General features: G+C 45.3%; 1 protein-coding gene across 5 annotated transcripts in view; it reads left to right on the top strand.

Moving 5' to 3' along the window:
• Positions 1–14746, top strand: part of AMFR (autocrine motility factor receptor) — a 30791-nt gene extending 16045 nt beyond the window's left edge. For 2 of the 5 annotated variants that reach the window (XM_054199003.1, XM_054199001.1), the window contains 6 exons: positions 869–1059; positions 2733–2836; positions 4880–5014; positions 5968–6051; positions 11419–11603; positions 13107–14746. In XM_054199003.1, the coding sequence (XP_054054978.1) occupies positions 869–1059; positions 2733–2836; positions 4880–5014; positions 5968–6051; positions 11419–11603; positions 13107–13257 (850 nt within the window). In that variant the 3' untranslated portion in view covers positions 13258–14746. Of the gene's footprint in view, positions 1–868; positions 1060–2732; positions 2837–4879; positions 5015–5967; positions 6052–10724; positions 10848–11418; positions 11604–13106 lie in introns of those variants that run through there. The other 3 variants (XR_008466009.1, XM_054199002.1, XM_054199004.1) reach the window with 3 other exon arrangements.
• Positions 14747–15398: the final 652 nt, after the last annotated feature.

The raw sequence follows: 15398 nt of genomic DNA on the forward strand, positions 1-15398 counted from the left end.
AATGCACAATTTGGGAAACAGGTTTATTTGACCTTTTTGTATTTCTCTACCTTTCTAAAGTCTTTTGAGAGCTTCTGCAGGAAAAAAACTGTCACCCTGCAAGCGTGAAGTACGTGTTACGATATTGAGATGTGTTCAGTTCTGTGAAATTCAGTTCTTCCATACTGAAAATTAGGTTTAATGTGCCAACAAATAACACAATTGGGTCATACCAGTCTGAGTCAAAAAGCAGGGAGAGCTCTTGAGTGTTTAAACCTGCATTTCAAACACTTTCACTTTCTGCAAGGCAGCAAATGTTCAGAATTAAGTAAACGTTGTAATGGCACAGCACTGGTTAGCATTAATAAATGTTTGGAGAGTTTCCAGAGTGGTACTCACCTTGGTGGTGATTTGGGTATTGATATTTTTGAAAAGATACTCGAAAAACTTTGGAGGTGCCATTGCCACTTCACGCTGACAGGACTGCTATGAAAATGTGTCAGTATATATTAAATATTTCTCCAGTTGGGTTTTGTCCTTTTTCAGTTGGGGATGGTGAGAGAAGAGAAATGCTTTGTTTCCCCTTCCAGCCAAAACTTGCTTGTTCTGAGCTAGAGGGACAACAAACTTGGAGAATGTTTTAAGTTGGTGATAAATCTGCATGCTTGCTTATAAAAAGTGAAGAGTATTTTCAGCTGAAAGAAAGAAGAGCCCGGTGCCAGAGTCATCAGGAGCTCATCAAGCGTTCCTCACAAATTATCTCTGAGCAGTCCTTGTGCATTTGTCGATGTTCTGTACAGAATATGCTACAGCTGCTTGATGTACTCCTGATACCGATGTCTTGGAAAAATGCTGCAAGCTCACCATAACATTACTGTTTTCCCGTCAGCTCGTGCCTGCGGTCCTGGCTGGAACAAGATACATCTTGCCCTACCTGCAGAATGTCTCTTAATATCACTGACAGCCATCACGTGAGGGAGGATCACCAAAGGGAAAATCTGGATGAGAACCTGGTCCCCGTGGCGGTAGCAGAAGGCAGACCACGCTTGAACCAGCACAATCACTTCTTCCACTTCGACGGTGAGCTACGCGCGTTTGAGAGCTGATGCTGTTCCCCAACTAAATGAAGGGAACAGCCTCCTGTAGAAGGGAATTCTGTCCATGCTTCAGTGGAAACTTAAACTGGAGTTTGTCAAACACGTGTGTTTCTTACAGTTCTGTTGCAAGAGTTCAGATAAGTGTCTCTGAGGTTGTCCAGAGCTAAGAGATTTCTCGAAAGATTTTGTACAATTGCCCCCTTTGCCTTGATTTGTTGTCGTTAGCAGCTTTAATGCTGGCCTTTATTCATTGTGTGCCATGTTGACCAACAAAACGGGAAATTCACATGTCTTGTTTTGCTACTGGGCGGTGGGTTAATCAGTGGCAGTTGAAGAGGAAAAAAACCTCTGTGGTGGTCTAAATACAGTCTAAAAGTTGATCTTTCTGCTATTCCTAGCTAATGTGAGGTTGTCAAAAGTCCATTTGCCACTCGATTTCCAAGAAACTCACAATGCTTGGTCAGGTGCAGAAGTCCGCAGAAGCTTATCCTTAGATGGCATCATGTAACCAGAATGGTTTTACATACTGGTTCCAGTGACTTCAGTGGTGTGTTATAACTACTCACAAAGCAGAAGTGATTTCAGACCATGGTAGTTCTGTGTGTGCAGGTAAACTTGTTCTGAAAGAGACCATTTCCATTGCTTATCTTCCAAAATTTTATAGTTTATAGTTAGTGTGTGCTTGTCTTCCACAGTTGCCCAATATTTTGAAAGTTTTTTGTTGTTGTTGCTTCTCAGAAGGTTTCACTAGTGCAAATACCCAGCTTTGGGCTTTGTCCTTGTGGAGCTCCTGTGATATAGCTGAGATGCTGCAAACTTACGTAGTGACCCGTTCTTTGTTGGTGCTGGTTTTGCAATCTTTGGAGATTGTGGGAGGAGAAGAATGGTCAGAGAAGGGTCAGACATTTCTAGGTACCCTGAGACTGGCTGATAGCTTCTTGCATGGCTCCTACTTTTGGGGTGCTTTAGGTCTCCAAAGGACATTTATGTGTAGAACACCACTCTGTTTTTTGATAGCTGTCCTCCCCTGTGCTCTCCTGTGGATTGGAGACCCATAAAATTACTGTAGAGCTAGAAGGAGAAGTGGCATAGAGCAAACCCTGTGTTTATTTAAATGGAAACACAGAAGGAAGAGGGAGCCAGCCATTTGCCCTACTCCGAGCCGAAGCACACAATTGCAGCAGCAATCGCTTTGTTCTGTTACTCTCTGTCCCTTTATAGTAATATTTTCTCAGTGATGCCAGCCACGTATAATTTGACCCATTTTGGGACCAGTTTAGAAGCTGTCCTGTTTTTAGTAAAATTGCTGGAGTTCTTCATGTATTCCAGAACTGAATTTGGCTCCAGATTATTTTAATTTTCCTTTTAATGGGAACATTAAAACAAGAAAACCAGGATGTGGTGTTTTCTTGGTCGTCTTCTGGCCCTAAGATTGTTAAGCCACTATGACAGCATGTTTGAAGACAGTGTCGGCTCTTACTGATTTACTCCAGCCATCTCCGTGTTTGGGAGACCTTAGGGATGGATTGCGCTGCCGAACTCCCCCGATGTACCTTGTGGAAATATGAAGACTTGTGTTAAATGCATGTAGAAGTACTTTGCCTGCTGAGAACCTCATATTCTTGCTTGACTTTCTTGGTGATTTCTTATTCTTAGGCTCTCGAATTGCCAGCTGGCTGCCCAGTTTTTCGGTAGAAGTGATGCATACTACAAACATCCTGGGTATCACGCAAGCCAGCAACTCCCAGCTGAATGCTATGGTAAGACTGCTTTAATAGTTCGCATCCCAGCCTTCCTATTATTTGCATTGTCGGGGGGAGGTACGTGTAGATGGAGAACATAAAGGGGAAGGAAGTCAAAACAGTGTTTAGGTGCCACAGGAAAGCTATTTTTTGAGAGAGAGAAGGTTTATTTTAGTGAAGTTAGGGCTATATGTTGGTTCAAATGCGCAAACCTAAAAGAACAGGTTCGGAGGCAGGTAAATGAGGGAGAAAAATTGCACATGCTTTCTGCATAGGTAGGCAGACTTTTTCTCAGCTTGCTTAGTGCAGTTTCTTTAGCTTTTTTTCAGTACTTACCTTCACTCACGACTTGCAGTAGCAAAGGGTGTGAGTCTGTAACCAAAAGAATTTAGCTGTTAGTCAAGTGGTAACTGATCCAATCCTTTCTATAGCTTTTGATTTTTTTAGTATTTATTTTTAATAGCGCTAAGCTCCAAGATAGCTCTTTCTGTTTGAGTGTCAGTGTGAGATGGGGCTGAATAGCACAGTTAACTCTTGCGGATTCATGGTGATGATGGGGGTGTTCAGGATGAAATCCCAGGTTTGTTGACTTCTTACCTAAACACTCTGATGTAGTACAAAAAGAGAAGGATACGGCCTCACGAAACACACAGTCTAGCTGTTCATGTAGTTTGAGAAGTGCTGTTTGCTTTGAGTTCTTAAAGTGACTGTGTGCTCTAGCATGTTAATAAATGTTTGGTGAGGTATCTCATGAAAGTGACAGAATTTTCTGAAGGGGAGATCTCTCCTATCACCTTCACTACTGTTTAAGTCTCAACAGGATAAGGCCACAATTTTTCAGGGGTTTGAGGCAAGACGGGCAGGGAGCAGTAAGGTGTTGGCAGATTAATTACTAGTTAAATATTCAGGAACTCTCCATCTAAGGGTAGTTTAGTTCTTCTTTTACTGGACACAGTGACACAAATGGGCTTTTGTTAAGGATGAGTAATGATTTTTTACCATTGGGTATTATTAAAAGCAGAGTAGCAACTTAGATTAAAATGCCCGCTTTAATGGAAAAGCCCAGGTTAGCAAACTATTAGCGCATTACACATTTTTAATAGAAAATAAGTGAAATTCTCCTTTGTGTTACTGAATAAAAGCCTAGGGAAGTGTTTTGAGGGAAAGCTCAGAGGCTGAAATGCTAAATCAGTTGTTTCGGTCACAAGGTAGTACAAAGGAGAGTTAGGTTTGCTGTAGCTGCTTGGGTTTGAACTCGCTGTCAGCTGGTGTATAGTTTTTGCTTTGCTCTCAAAACTCCTTACATCCTTCTTTTCTTCTTGTTGTTTTCCTTGCCCAACCCATCCCCCTGTAACTTTCAGCGTTAGTTAAAATATAGATTTCAATATGTAATGAAGTGTAGCTGTTGGCCTCTAAAAGCATATTATTTGTGTGCTCTCTTACTTTTGTCTATTTAATTTTGATATTATTTAAGTAACTTGAAATTTGATAATAACAGTTCCCTGCCAACTCAGTCTGATTTACTTGAGCTTTCAGACCCCATTAAACTGGTTTGTAGGCAGGGTGGCTGGAGAGAGAAGGTTATTAAAACTTATTCCTCTTGTCTTTACCAGTACCATTTTAGAACCTGTCTGGAACAAGGAAATATGATACATTGTTTTTTCGGTGTTGATCTAACTTTCAGTGACTCATCTGAATTTTGTATAGATCTTCATTAAAAAGGCTGTCATAAAACCAAAAAAAAAAACCCTGTGGGTTGGGGAACTTCTGAAGCCTTTGTGCACCTACAAGCACTGTTCAGGAACATAAATTTTCAGGACCACATGGTGTCTCTATAGGAGTTGCACTTCTGCTGTTGGCTTCAGTGGAGTCAAAATATTGCCCTGGAAGTCAATGCCAGCATGGGTTTTCTTGCTCTTGTTTGTCTTTCTGTGCGTGGGTTATCATATCGTAAACAGCATCTCTAAGCTGTTCATTTTTTTAATCTCTTTCTGTTGAGATACGTGCCAGCTAGCTTTTATTTACTGCTGATACTGACTGTAGAAACCTCGTTTTCTCCAGGCCCATCAGATTCAGGAGATGTTCCCTCAGGTCCCTTATCATTTAGTTCTACAGGATCTGCAGCTAACTCGCTCTGTAGAGATCACCACTGACAACATCCTAGAAGGGCGCATCCAGGTACCTTTCCCCACACAGGTAAGTCATAAAGCCATGCCCCTAGAATAACTTACTTCCTTACCCCACAAGGTGTTGCAGTCAGAAGCACCAAACCAGTTTTGGCAGTCTAGGCTACCTTATATCTCCATGTTGCAACATCTGACTTGATTGGAATGTCTCACAGTGGTGTGGGATTGAGGTATGCACATCTGTTCCTTGCTGTGGCCCTTAGAAGACGGCCTTTTTCTTGGGATGGGTCTCAGGTCTGCTTTAGCATTATCTATTTGTAACACAGGGTATTTTCTTTATGAAGGGTAGTCAGAGTCTGTTACCCATGCCTTATAGCTTGCCCCCAGTTGATGTGATTGGACTGCAGATTGCATGAAGTGCTTGCATATGGAGTCTCAAACACGTTATATAGTGCTAAATTCTAGTAAAAAATCCTTGCGGTTTGTTTTTTTCTTTGTTTAAATCTCTGTCAATGCAGTATATTCAGTCATGTACGAAAAATATATTGAAAATGTCCTAGCTAGACTAGAGACAAATATTTGTTCAGTTAAAGCAGCTCTTCTCGGTTGCTGTTGTGCAGAGCCTTTAGAACATTTCCAGTTGATTTCTCTGCTGACAGATAATTCAATTGTACCACTTAGGAAGGTTTTCTGCAAAGAAAGTAGTCGGCAAAATGATGCCTTGTTCTTAATTAGTGATAGCAGATTTCAGTAAAGCAGTCTGGGGACAGTGTTTCTGTTAATAAGAATATTGAATTCTGGTTCTGTGCACATCAGATAGTACTGTTATCTGGAGTCTGCGTGTGAGGAAGCAGAGAGAATTCTCTTTCAACACAGTGCATTCTGTTTATTGCTAACTTATCTGTTTCTAAATTGAACATAACACATGACGTTGCAGAGGGCAGGGTTTGAATGTGTTCAAAGAACTTGTTTTTGTTTTGCCATTTCACGCACTGTATTAAACCCATGATGTTTGCATTGCAGCGTGCAGATAGCATTAGACCTGCACTGAATAGTTCTGTGGAACGGCACAGTACTGATCAGGAGGATACTGAAACTGTCACCCAGGTAATTTGGCATAAAAACAGGCAAAAAAAACCCAACCCCACAATTAGAAGCTGCATAGACAGATAAGTGCATTTTGTTCTGTCCCAGGTCAGGTTGGTGGCAGCCCTTCCTTGCATTTCATGCCAGAACTAATACTGTCAGGCAAATGAAGTGAGACTCCAGCATGGTGCTGCTGTAGAGAATTATCTGTGTGCTTTTCTTTTTCCTCCTTGAAGGAAAGTGCTCTCAAGTGGCACAAAGAACAGAAACAGATCACGTCTCTGTTCACGTCTGGTCAGGCCCATGCCCAGCGGTGGAATAGGAAGAGCAGGATGCTTTGCTCTTCCCCTTCCTTTTCCCATTTTGTACATCTCCAGACGCTTCCCTTAAAATGAGCAATATTTCTCTTCTGGATATAAGAATTCATTTGTGTTCTTGGAGGAAGCACTTGGAACATGGGGAGCTTCAGTGTGAATGGAGTGGGATACAAAGATGACCAAGAGATAACAGCCCTTTTGTACATGAAGCCCAATAATGGTTTTTGCTGTCCTCACTAAGGGCTTCATTAAGCAGCATGTGCTAGTTAAAATGTGTCAGGAAGAAAAAAAAATAGCCTGCAAGTAGAATAAGGTCTTATTCCGCTTCTGTTTTCCCTGACTGTAATAGTAAAATTGTGAAGGTTTCTGTTTTATAAACCTGCCTTTCTGCTGCGTGAATTTGTGAGGTGTGTGACTTTCTGCCTCTGCCAGCTTTAATAACCTCAATAGCCAGCCTGTTACTCACCTGAAATGGAACTGTGGCAGGTCCCTCGTTAGCAAGACAGAAAAAACTTTAAATTGGGTTGATACTGCCATTGAGGCTGAGGAAGAGGTATTGATGCAGGTGTTTGATAAGAGCCTGGGGTAGGAGATGCAGAACTGCAGGAATGAAAGTCTTGATCTGGGTCTAGCAACTCTTTAGTAACTTTTTGGGTTAACTTGAAGGTTTTGGTGGCATTTTCCCTGTTCTTTGAGTAAAACCTCTCTCTCTATAAATGGCATCTAACTAGTTTTCCTTAGCTTGGTTCTGGCTTCGAATCCTGCTTTGAATTTGTGGTGCTGCTCACCTTCTTTCCTTCCTGCCCAGTGCTACCTGTGTTACCTGGGTCTCTGTCCTTCCTTCTACAGAGCATGAAAAACCTGGGAGTAGTGTTCATGTGTCATGTCACTGAGCACGTGCTCTCTAATAGTCATGTCTTCTTGCTTGGAATTCAGCTCAGCGCTTTGCTCAAACGGTGTGTTTTAGTTGGAGCAAATGGTTTGGATGGAGGACGTGTTTTTGTTTTGTAGAGCAGTGCAGGTCATAGCCTGGAGGTACGTGAGCAGTTGCGAATTTCTCAGAGCTGAGCAGGGCTGCTGGTGGCTCTGTGTGTGGGATGAAATGGTGGCCTCTGCGCGGGTTTACCTGGATGGATAGTTACTGTGCCAAATGGGATTCATAGGCAAAGGCTGAAGTGGGAGACTGAGACTACCGTGCTCCGAGGAAAACTTGCTGCTGGGTAGCGACGTGGAAGCTCCAGTTGCGGCTGTCCTCTTCCCACCTAGTAAATGCTTTGTGCATTTAGTGTTAACTTAGGGTGGCTTCCAACAAGCTGATCACCCTTGTTACATGGCCACCGAGGTCTACCTGAGAGCCACGCTTGCTTGCCTCCTTGCTGTTGATAGTATTTCTGTTGTGGGGAGAAGACTTGGGAGTGTAGGGGTGTCCTTCCTCTAGGAAATGCCCGTCGCTTCTGTGTCCCTTTGCTTTTGATTTCAGTTTTTAAGTGAGTACCTGGCGTATTGTAGGTGTTCTCTTTGTTCTTGCCAGAAGAGTGTGTTGTGGCAGTCAGCCCGACTCTTGTCTGCGTGGAAAGGTCTAGCAGCAAACAAGCTACTTCCGCAGGTTGTGCTTGATTTTTAAGAAGCTTTTTAAATGCAAGCGGGAAGGGACATAAGAAGCCATCATCATCCCCTCTGGATGAGACTTGGCTTTCCAAATAGTGGATGGATGTAACTTCAAACCTTATGACACCATCCCTGTGAAAGGCTGTGGCAGCTCTAGTTGCTTTGTGTACTTCAGAGTAAGTTTTACAAGCTCCCTGTCTCTCTTCTTTTTAAGTTCGCATACCCACTGAGAATCTTTATAGATCTCCAACAGCAAGTGGCTGACCCGTTGGAGTTCTGCTTGTTGGAAATTACGTTTCTTAGGGGAGCCAACGCGCTCAAATAAAAGCACCCATCTTCATGAGTAGCACAGGTTTTCCTCTGTGCCGTATGTCATATTATAACTTAATTCTGTCTAGAATTCAAAGATCTTAAGATAGAGATAATGACTGATTATTTCCACCTCCCCCACAAACGTAGCTTATGGTTTTGAGGTGTCAGTGCTGAGAGAACGTAAGGGTGGTTCAGAGACATCTCTGAGCACCATCATGGTATAAATCGTGGCAAAGGTTTGTGAGATAGTGCTCTAAACATTGCCTGCTTCTAACAGTCCTGGCCTGTACACTTAGCAAGATGCCGTGCACATGCTTTTCTGCGCCCGTGCATTGGGATGCTAATGCTTCCAGCCTTGTGCACGTGCTGTACCTGCTCGCTCGCCATCCCTGTCATACGTGCCCTCCCTCCCCTCTTTTCTGCCTCTGCTGTTGCTCCCTGTCAGAACACATCCCAGAGCACCTATCGCTACTTTCTGCAAGCTTGTATTTTCATGGGCTAAAATGTATTTAAAGATTATCCTTTAAATTTGTGTGGGGTTTGTTTTTTTTTTTTTTTTTTTTTGTGTAAAGGTATGTGTTTCTGTAATCCTGGGTGGAGATTAGGTAGGACTGCTCAGACCTAACTCATAAACTGTTGTTATAAAGCTGAAGCTTGTCTGGTGCAGCCCTTGCCCCCCGTCTTGAGAATCCAGTTCATTGTCATTGCTAAAGTACTCGGTGACTCTGTTTAGAGACACTTCTGAGGCATCCCATGGCTTTTATGAAACTAACGCTTTTTCTCTTGGAGCCTGAAGGAGTGGTTTCTGTAGCACACAGCTTTGTGCATCTGAGACCTGCTCTCGTACTGAGGCTTGTCATAACCTTTAGTGCAATTAGTTTTGATATTTTTGTCTCTAAAACCTCCTGAGTACCCACTTTTGTGTTCAGATAGAAGAACGGGCTCTGGGTATCGATTTTTGCATCTTTGTAATGTTATGAAAATAAAAGCTTAGGTGAACTCGCTTGCATCTTTGAATAGAAATGGCCTAAGGAAAAAAAAAAAGCAAGCCAGTGATCTTGTCCGAACATCAACTATAATGAGTGCCCTTTTCACGGCTTTACCCAGCAGAGCTTCTCTTTCCCATGTCCACCCGTGTGGGGAGCAGCAGTTGGGTTGCTCCATACCTGTTTCTCTGGGTCTGCCGAGGGCATCTCGGCCCTGGATAAAATCCGTGAGATTGTTCTGCAGAGCTCTTGCATCCTCCTCTGGGACGTGGCGTTGCTTTGAGGCAATTCCAGCAGTACCCCATCGTGTTGTCCCAGTCCATTAGTGTCTGTGATACGGGGAGCCCTTCCCAGCACACTGCAGTTTGTAGGTTTTGCTGAAATAGAACCATAGAATGGTTTGGGTTGGAAGGGACCTTAAAGCCCACCCAGTGCCACCCCCTGCCCTGGGCAGGGACACCTCCCACCACACCACGTTGCTCCAAGCCCCATCCAGCCTGGCCTTGAACCCCTCCAGGGATGGGGCAGCCACAGCTTCTCTGGGCAACCTGGGCCAGGGGCTCACCACCCTCACAGCAAACAATTTCTTCCTAAAATATAATCCAAATCTCCCCTCTTTCCGTTTAAAACCATTACCCCTTGTTCTATCACTCCACTCCCTGATCCAGAGCCCCTCCCCAGCTTTCCTGGAGCCCCTTTAGGGACCGGCAGGGACTGGAAGGTCTCCCCGGAGCCTTCTCTTCTCCAGGCTGAACCCCCCCAGCTCTCTCAGCCTGTCCTCCCAGCAGAGGGGCTCCAGCCCTCCCAGCATCTCCGGGGCCTCCTCTGGCCCCGCTCCAACAGCTCCGTGTCCTTCTGCTGTTGGTGCCCCAGCGCTGGAGGCAGCACTGCAGGGGGGTCTCACAGAGCGGAGCAGAGGGGCAGAATCCCCCCCCTCGCCCTGCTGCCCACGCTGCTGGGGATGCAGCCCAGGTTGAAGACGTACGTGTGTTTGAGGTTGCAGTGTTCGTACTGCTCTGGCTTGGGCCCTGGCATTCCTGCTTGGTTCACCTAGCTGATGGGAACTGACATTTGTCTTGGTTTTTGCTCTCCGAAGGCATTGCGTCAGGGAGATGGTGTTACTGGTACGTCTCTAGGGCTTTGGAATGACTCAGCTTGTTTTCCACATCAGCTGCTGAAACCTGTGCAGTGCACGCCGTGGTGCTGCTGAGCCCGGCCTGTTGGGACTTGGTGGTGCCTCTGTGGTGCCCGTGTCACTGCCCATTGAGACTCTTGCGGTGGGTAACACCGAAGGCCCAAAACCGGGCAGTAGGAGCTGCCCTCTGATGCCTCTAATACCTCTCTGATGCACCCTACTTGTTTGAGTAATCCTCTGGGATACTAAATGATGGCTAAACTCTTAAGCCTTTCATTCAGGTGATTTGTTTCTTGACGCTCCAACGCTTAGTAACATCTTGCTTTTCCATCGCAGAGCTGATCTGATCGTATATGACAGGATGTGATCAGGATACGCTGTTTCACCTATGCTAGTTCACCAGTGTCATCATTCATCAGCTCAATTTTCCCGTTAGCGTTGTCGGCCAGCTGTCAAGAGGTACTATGTGCGGGGCTGCCAGCTTCTTCTATCGACACGCCGTGCTTGGGACGCTTGCCAGCCTTGCTCCGGCAGCCCGAATACACCATAATTTGGGTGCTGCAGAACCCGGTGAACCGAAACCTCATAAATTCCCTTCTCAAGCACGCGTCCTCTTTGCAGATACGTTTACTGTTCTTTTCTTAGTACATGGATTTCTGCTTTTTCAACTCCTTACTGTTGCATTGCTTGTCAGGTCGGCTGCAGAATCTGGCTGGTTCAAATGCCCCGTTTTCTTAGAGCATTAATTATGAGTAATTAATGTTTGTCTTTGAGATTACTTTCAGGCAGGCCATAAAAGATACAGCGTTATAGAATACAGACTCTTCGACCATGTTTTGAAATAGCATTGTTCTCTCTTTTGGCTGGGGTTTTCAAGGCAGCCCAAGGGAATAGGGTGCAGCAGGTGAGAGTCTCGTTTCTTCCAATGCCTCAGAAAATGACCGTTGTTCGTAGCTTGTTGATTTGATGCAAAGAAGCCCCACTTGCAAATCTTGCAAAGACTTAACGGCTTTTTTTCCTTTTCTCTTAGACTGAGAGAGTGCCACTTGAACTCAACTCAAGACTGGAAGAAATGGTGGAATTCAGCGAAATGGAAGCAGAGCCTAGTGAAACAGAAGACTTCGAGGCCAGGGGGAGTCGCTTTTCAAAGTCAGCTGATGAAAGGCAGCGTATGTTGGTTCAGCGGAAGGAGGACTTGTTGCAGCAAGCTCGAAAGTACGTTCCTTCCTACAACTCCAGCCTAGCCACTGGGTTGTAGTCCCCCAGAATGGGTTTCAAATGGATTATGACCACTGAGATGCAAAGAGTAGTACGAGGAATGAATACATCTGCTACAGCAGGCTCAGGATGCTGCTTAAAACAACCGTTGCTGATAAACCCAACGCTGAAATAGCGTTGCATGTCCCACCACGTACACAGCTTCCTAAGCGGTTGATGCAAAGCTCTTGGAAATCAGAGTGTGATTTCTCCAGGCTTCGGTCTGAGCCTGTAATAAGCGAGAGCGCATTACTTGTGTTGAGTCCTCTAGTCATCTTTAGCTTGTCCCTGGCGTAGGCGTCGGCCCACGCTGCCCGTGCTGTTACAGCTGAAATGACTGTCAGGAACCGCTTTTTCCAAATACAGAGCGAGTGTCTTAAGCACGAAGCAGAGTTGACAGGTGACCACTTACTAAAGCACGCCAGAGGAGCTCACGACCCGCAAGTCGACACCAGTAAGGAGACAGTGATCAACTTTTTCTTTTAGCCCCACTAGTAATAGGTGTTAGAGGTAGAATTTAATTTTTTTCACGCATTTCAGTCACGTTGGTGAGCTTTACTAGCATCCAGTTGCTGACAAAAAGAGAAGGAAAATTGCTTTAGTGATGCAGAGAAAACTTTTTAGCATTTGTAACAAATGTTGTCCCTTCCTCTGTGTTGCAGGGAGACTACTGAACGGGTCTACAAAATCTACACTGTTTTGTGTCCTTTGGTGGTGTTGGGCTATCTACGCTCTTTTTTTTTTTTTTTTTTCCCCACACTGAAATGCGTTCATATAAATAACTGGGGGTGTGACACCTTTGAAGAGTTTTAAGTGTACAAATAGGCTTGCTCCTAGAATTGTTTTTTCTTTATGTTTGGAAAACGTCATTTAGGAAGGCAAAGTATTTCTGACTTTCTGCTTTACTGCTTCTCTTCCTGCACCGAGGGGCTGTGGAATTGCAAACTACTCTGTTTTGTCCCTAGACGTAAAAATTCATTGGACCGTTAGCTCTGGCGGCTGCTTCCTTGTATTTTTGCCTTGCCTTACGCTTTGCAGCCCTAGTGCCCCTTCTGTCCCAGGCTTACTTATTGTCGTCAGACTTCTCGTGGGGGACGCTGCCAGCATGTTACAAATGGTGGAATAACGGGGACAGAGGGATTCAGTGACTCACCTGCAGTCTCGGTGAATTGCTCTGGGTTAAGAGTAGAGCCTTCAGAACTGGCTGCCTCCCACGGGCACAAGGATCTTGCACAAGCACTAAGAGCTTCCGCCAACTCTGCAAAGCCTCTCCTAGGTTATACAGGCTTTTTTTTTTTTATTATTTCAATACGTAGCTTGTGTGTGCTTTTATCAAGGTATTTTCCCTCTTTCAGTGTGCCTTGCGCCCTCCCTTACCTTGTGGATGTGCCAGTGGAGTATTTTGCAGAGCCAAAATGACATGGGCTCTGCTCACCCGTCGTTTCCTTTTTCCTCTCGCAGGCGTTACTTAAACAAAACCTCCGACGAGGAGCTGAGCACAGAGAAGCCCTCTCCTCCGCCCGAGGGAGCCTCCGCCGATCCCGTCACCCTGCGTCGCAGGACGCTCGCTGCCGCCGCCGAACGGAGACTTCAGATGCAGCAAAACTCTTAGCGCTCGTTGCCCTTCCTTCCTCCTCCTCGTGAGCAATGTTGAATAAATAAATTAAATACAAAAAAAAAAAAAAACCAAACCAAACCACCCTGCGCTTTCTATACCAGCAGGAAAGTGTCTCTCTTCAGAGTTCAGCTGGCTGTGCTGCCGAGTGAGCTGGCTGCCTCTCTGCTGTATAAAGCATGTGGTCTAATAATGTTTGGACGGCTGACAAATTAACCTTTTTTTTGTAATATTTTCTATGTGACGTTGATCCCCTCCACAAACAAAAAGGCACTTTCTAAACCACGGGCATGATTTCTGCAGCTAGCATGAGGTATTAGGCTGACTGCACGGCGGAGGCTGGGGAAAGCGTCTTCCGAATTAGCAGCTGCGGGTGCAGGTCGCGGAGGCGCTGGCACGTGCGGCTCGAGATCCGGGAGAGTTATTAGAAGAGAGAAGAAAGCTTAGAAATTTGCAGCAAACCCGGCGTTAGACGAGCGGGCGCCCGCTCTTTGGTCTCTTCATATGGAGAATAAAGGGTGTTACGTAGGCCGGCTTGAAGGGCTGGGGTAGCGTCGCTGGCACGTCAGTTCTTAGGCTGGATGGAAGTTGTTTAGCTACATAACGCAGAAAAAAAAATAAAAAGAATTGCGCAGCGAAGCACTGATTCACCTCGATTCCGGCATAAAATAGTTTGTTTGCCGTTGCTGGGCTCTTCTGCCCTGGCAGAGCCCTGGCGTTGGTCGTTCCCCGGGGCTGCGTTATTTTCCTTTGCCTTTTATGGCCAGAAACAAGTGAGAGGCCGAAGGGAACGGAGTGAAGAAGAAGGGCCGTGAGGCGAGGCAGCAGCCCCTCCGCTCAGTATTACCAGAAACCAAGGGAGTATGATAGAAAAACCTGCCTGTTCCGGACTCCAGAGCAACACGGACGGGACTTTATGGAGGTAGCTCCGATACCTTGCTTTTTGTTTCATTTTTTTTTTTTTTTTTTAAACCCCACAACTTCACCGGGAGTTTAGAAGGAGTGGAGGAGTTGGGGGGTTGAGCCCAACTTGCTGATTTCTGATTTTTCTAAAGAACTTTGGGCACGGGATGCACTCGGAGCCGCCGATGCTAGCTTGCGTAGTTGAATTTGACACGGCAGTGACTTAATTTTTAAACTTCTGAAGAGTGAGTTCTAGTATCGCTGTCCTTTAGAAGGAGCCCAGTATTATCTAGAATTGTTGGTAACTTTTTTTTTTTTACTGTTGGTTTTTAGGACATTTGAAGGTGAATTTAATGAGAGGAGTCGCATCGATGTTTAGGCGAAAATAATTTATTTCAATAAAACTCTTTGGGAAGCCTTACCTTGCAATGCTATTAGTAAACTTAAAAGAATTTTTTTTTTTTTTTTGGAGATCTTTGGTTTTGCTCAGAGCACAGCTGTTTTGTTTTTATTGTTTAAAAAAAGAAAACAAAAAAAAAACCCAAAAATAAAAACTTGGTCAGTGTTGGAAACTGTTTGGAAATTTCTCTAGCGTGATTTCTTGTGTTCCTGGCGCGCGTTTGGTTTGTAAATGAAACACCCGCACTTTGGTCCTCTTCAGTTCCCCCTTTCTTTCGGGAGGGAAGGGAACACAACCGCCCAACACCGGCTTTGGGAATGTTTTCGCAATCCTGGGCTCGTGGAGCAGTAATTGCTGCTGGAGTTCAGTCGTGCTGTGAACATGGAAATGGAAGAGAAACAGTGTCTCGAGGGACTGTAAAAATAAAGTGGGGTTTTGAACTGTCTGGCAGCAGGCGGAGGGGGGGAGAGCTGTTGTGTGTGTGAACTGCATGGAGTTTGGGTCTACTCGAGCGGCAGATTCCATGGACCTCTGGGAGTGCAGGTGGGAGAGGAGAAAACAGCACAGAAATACTTTTTTTGGGGGGGTGTCTGGGTTCCCTTGAGTTCCTGCTCCGTGTTGCATTTCTGGGAAATTTGGTACCTGATGATGCATTTTGTACAGCCCGGCTTCATCTCAGCAGTGGGGATGCACAAGGATAGGCTGGGTGGAGAATGGACTGAGAGCAGCCCCAAGAAGGACTTGGAGGTGTTGGTGGATGAGAAGCTCAACACGAGCAGCCTGAACCCCCCCGCAGCCTGGGCTGCATCCCCAGCAGCGTGGGCAGCAGGGCGAG

Source organism: Rissa tridactyla, chromosome 4 (assembly GCF_028500815.1).
Source record: "Rissa tridactyla isolate bRisTri1 chromosome 4, bRisTri1.patW.cur.20221130, whole genome shotgun sequence".
Taxonomy (NCBI): Eukaryota; Metazoa; Chordata; class Aves; order Charadriiformes; family Laridae; genus Rissa; species Rissa tridactyla.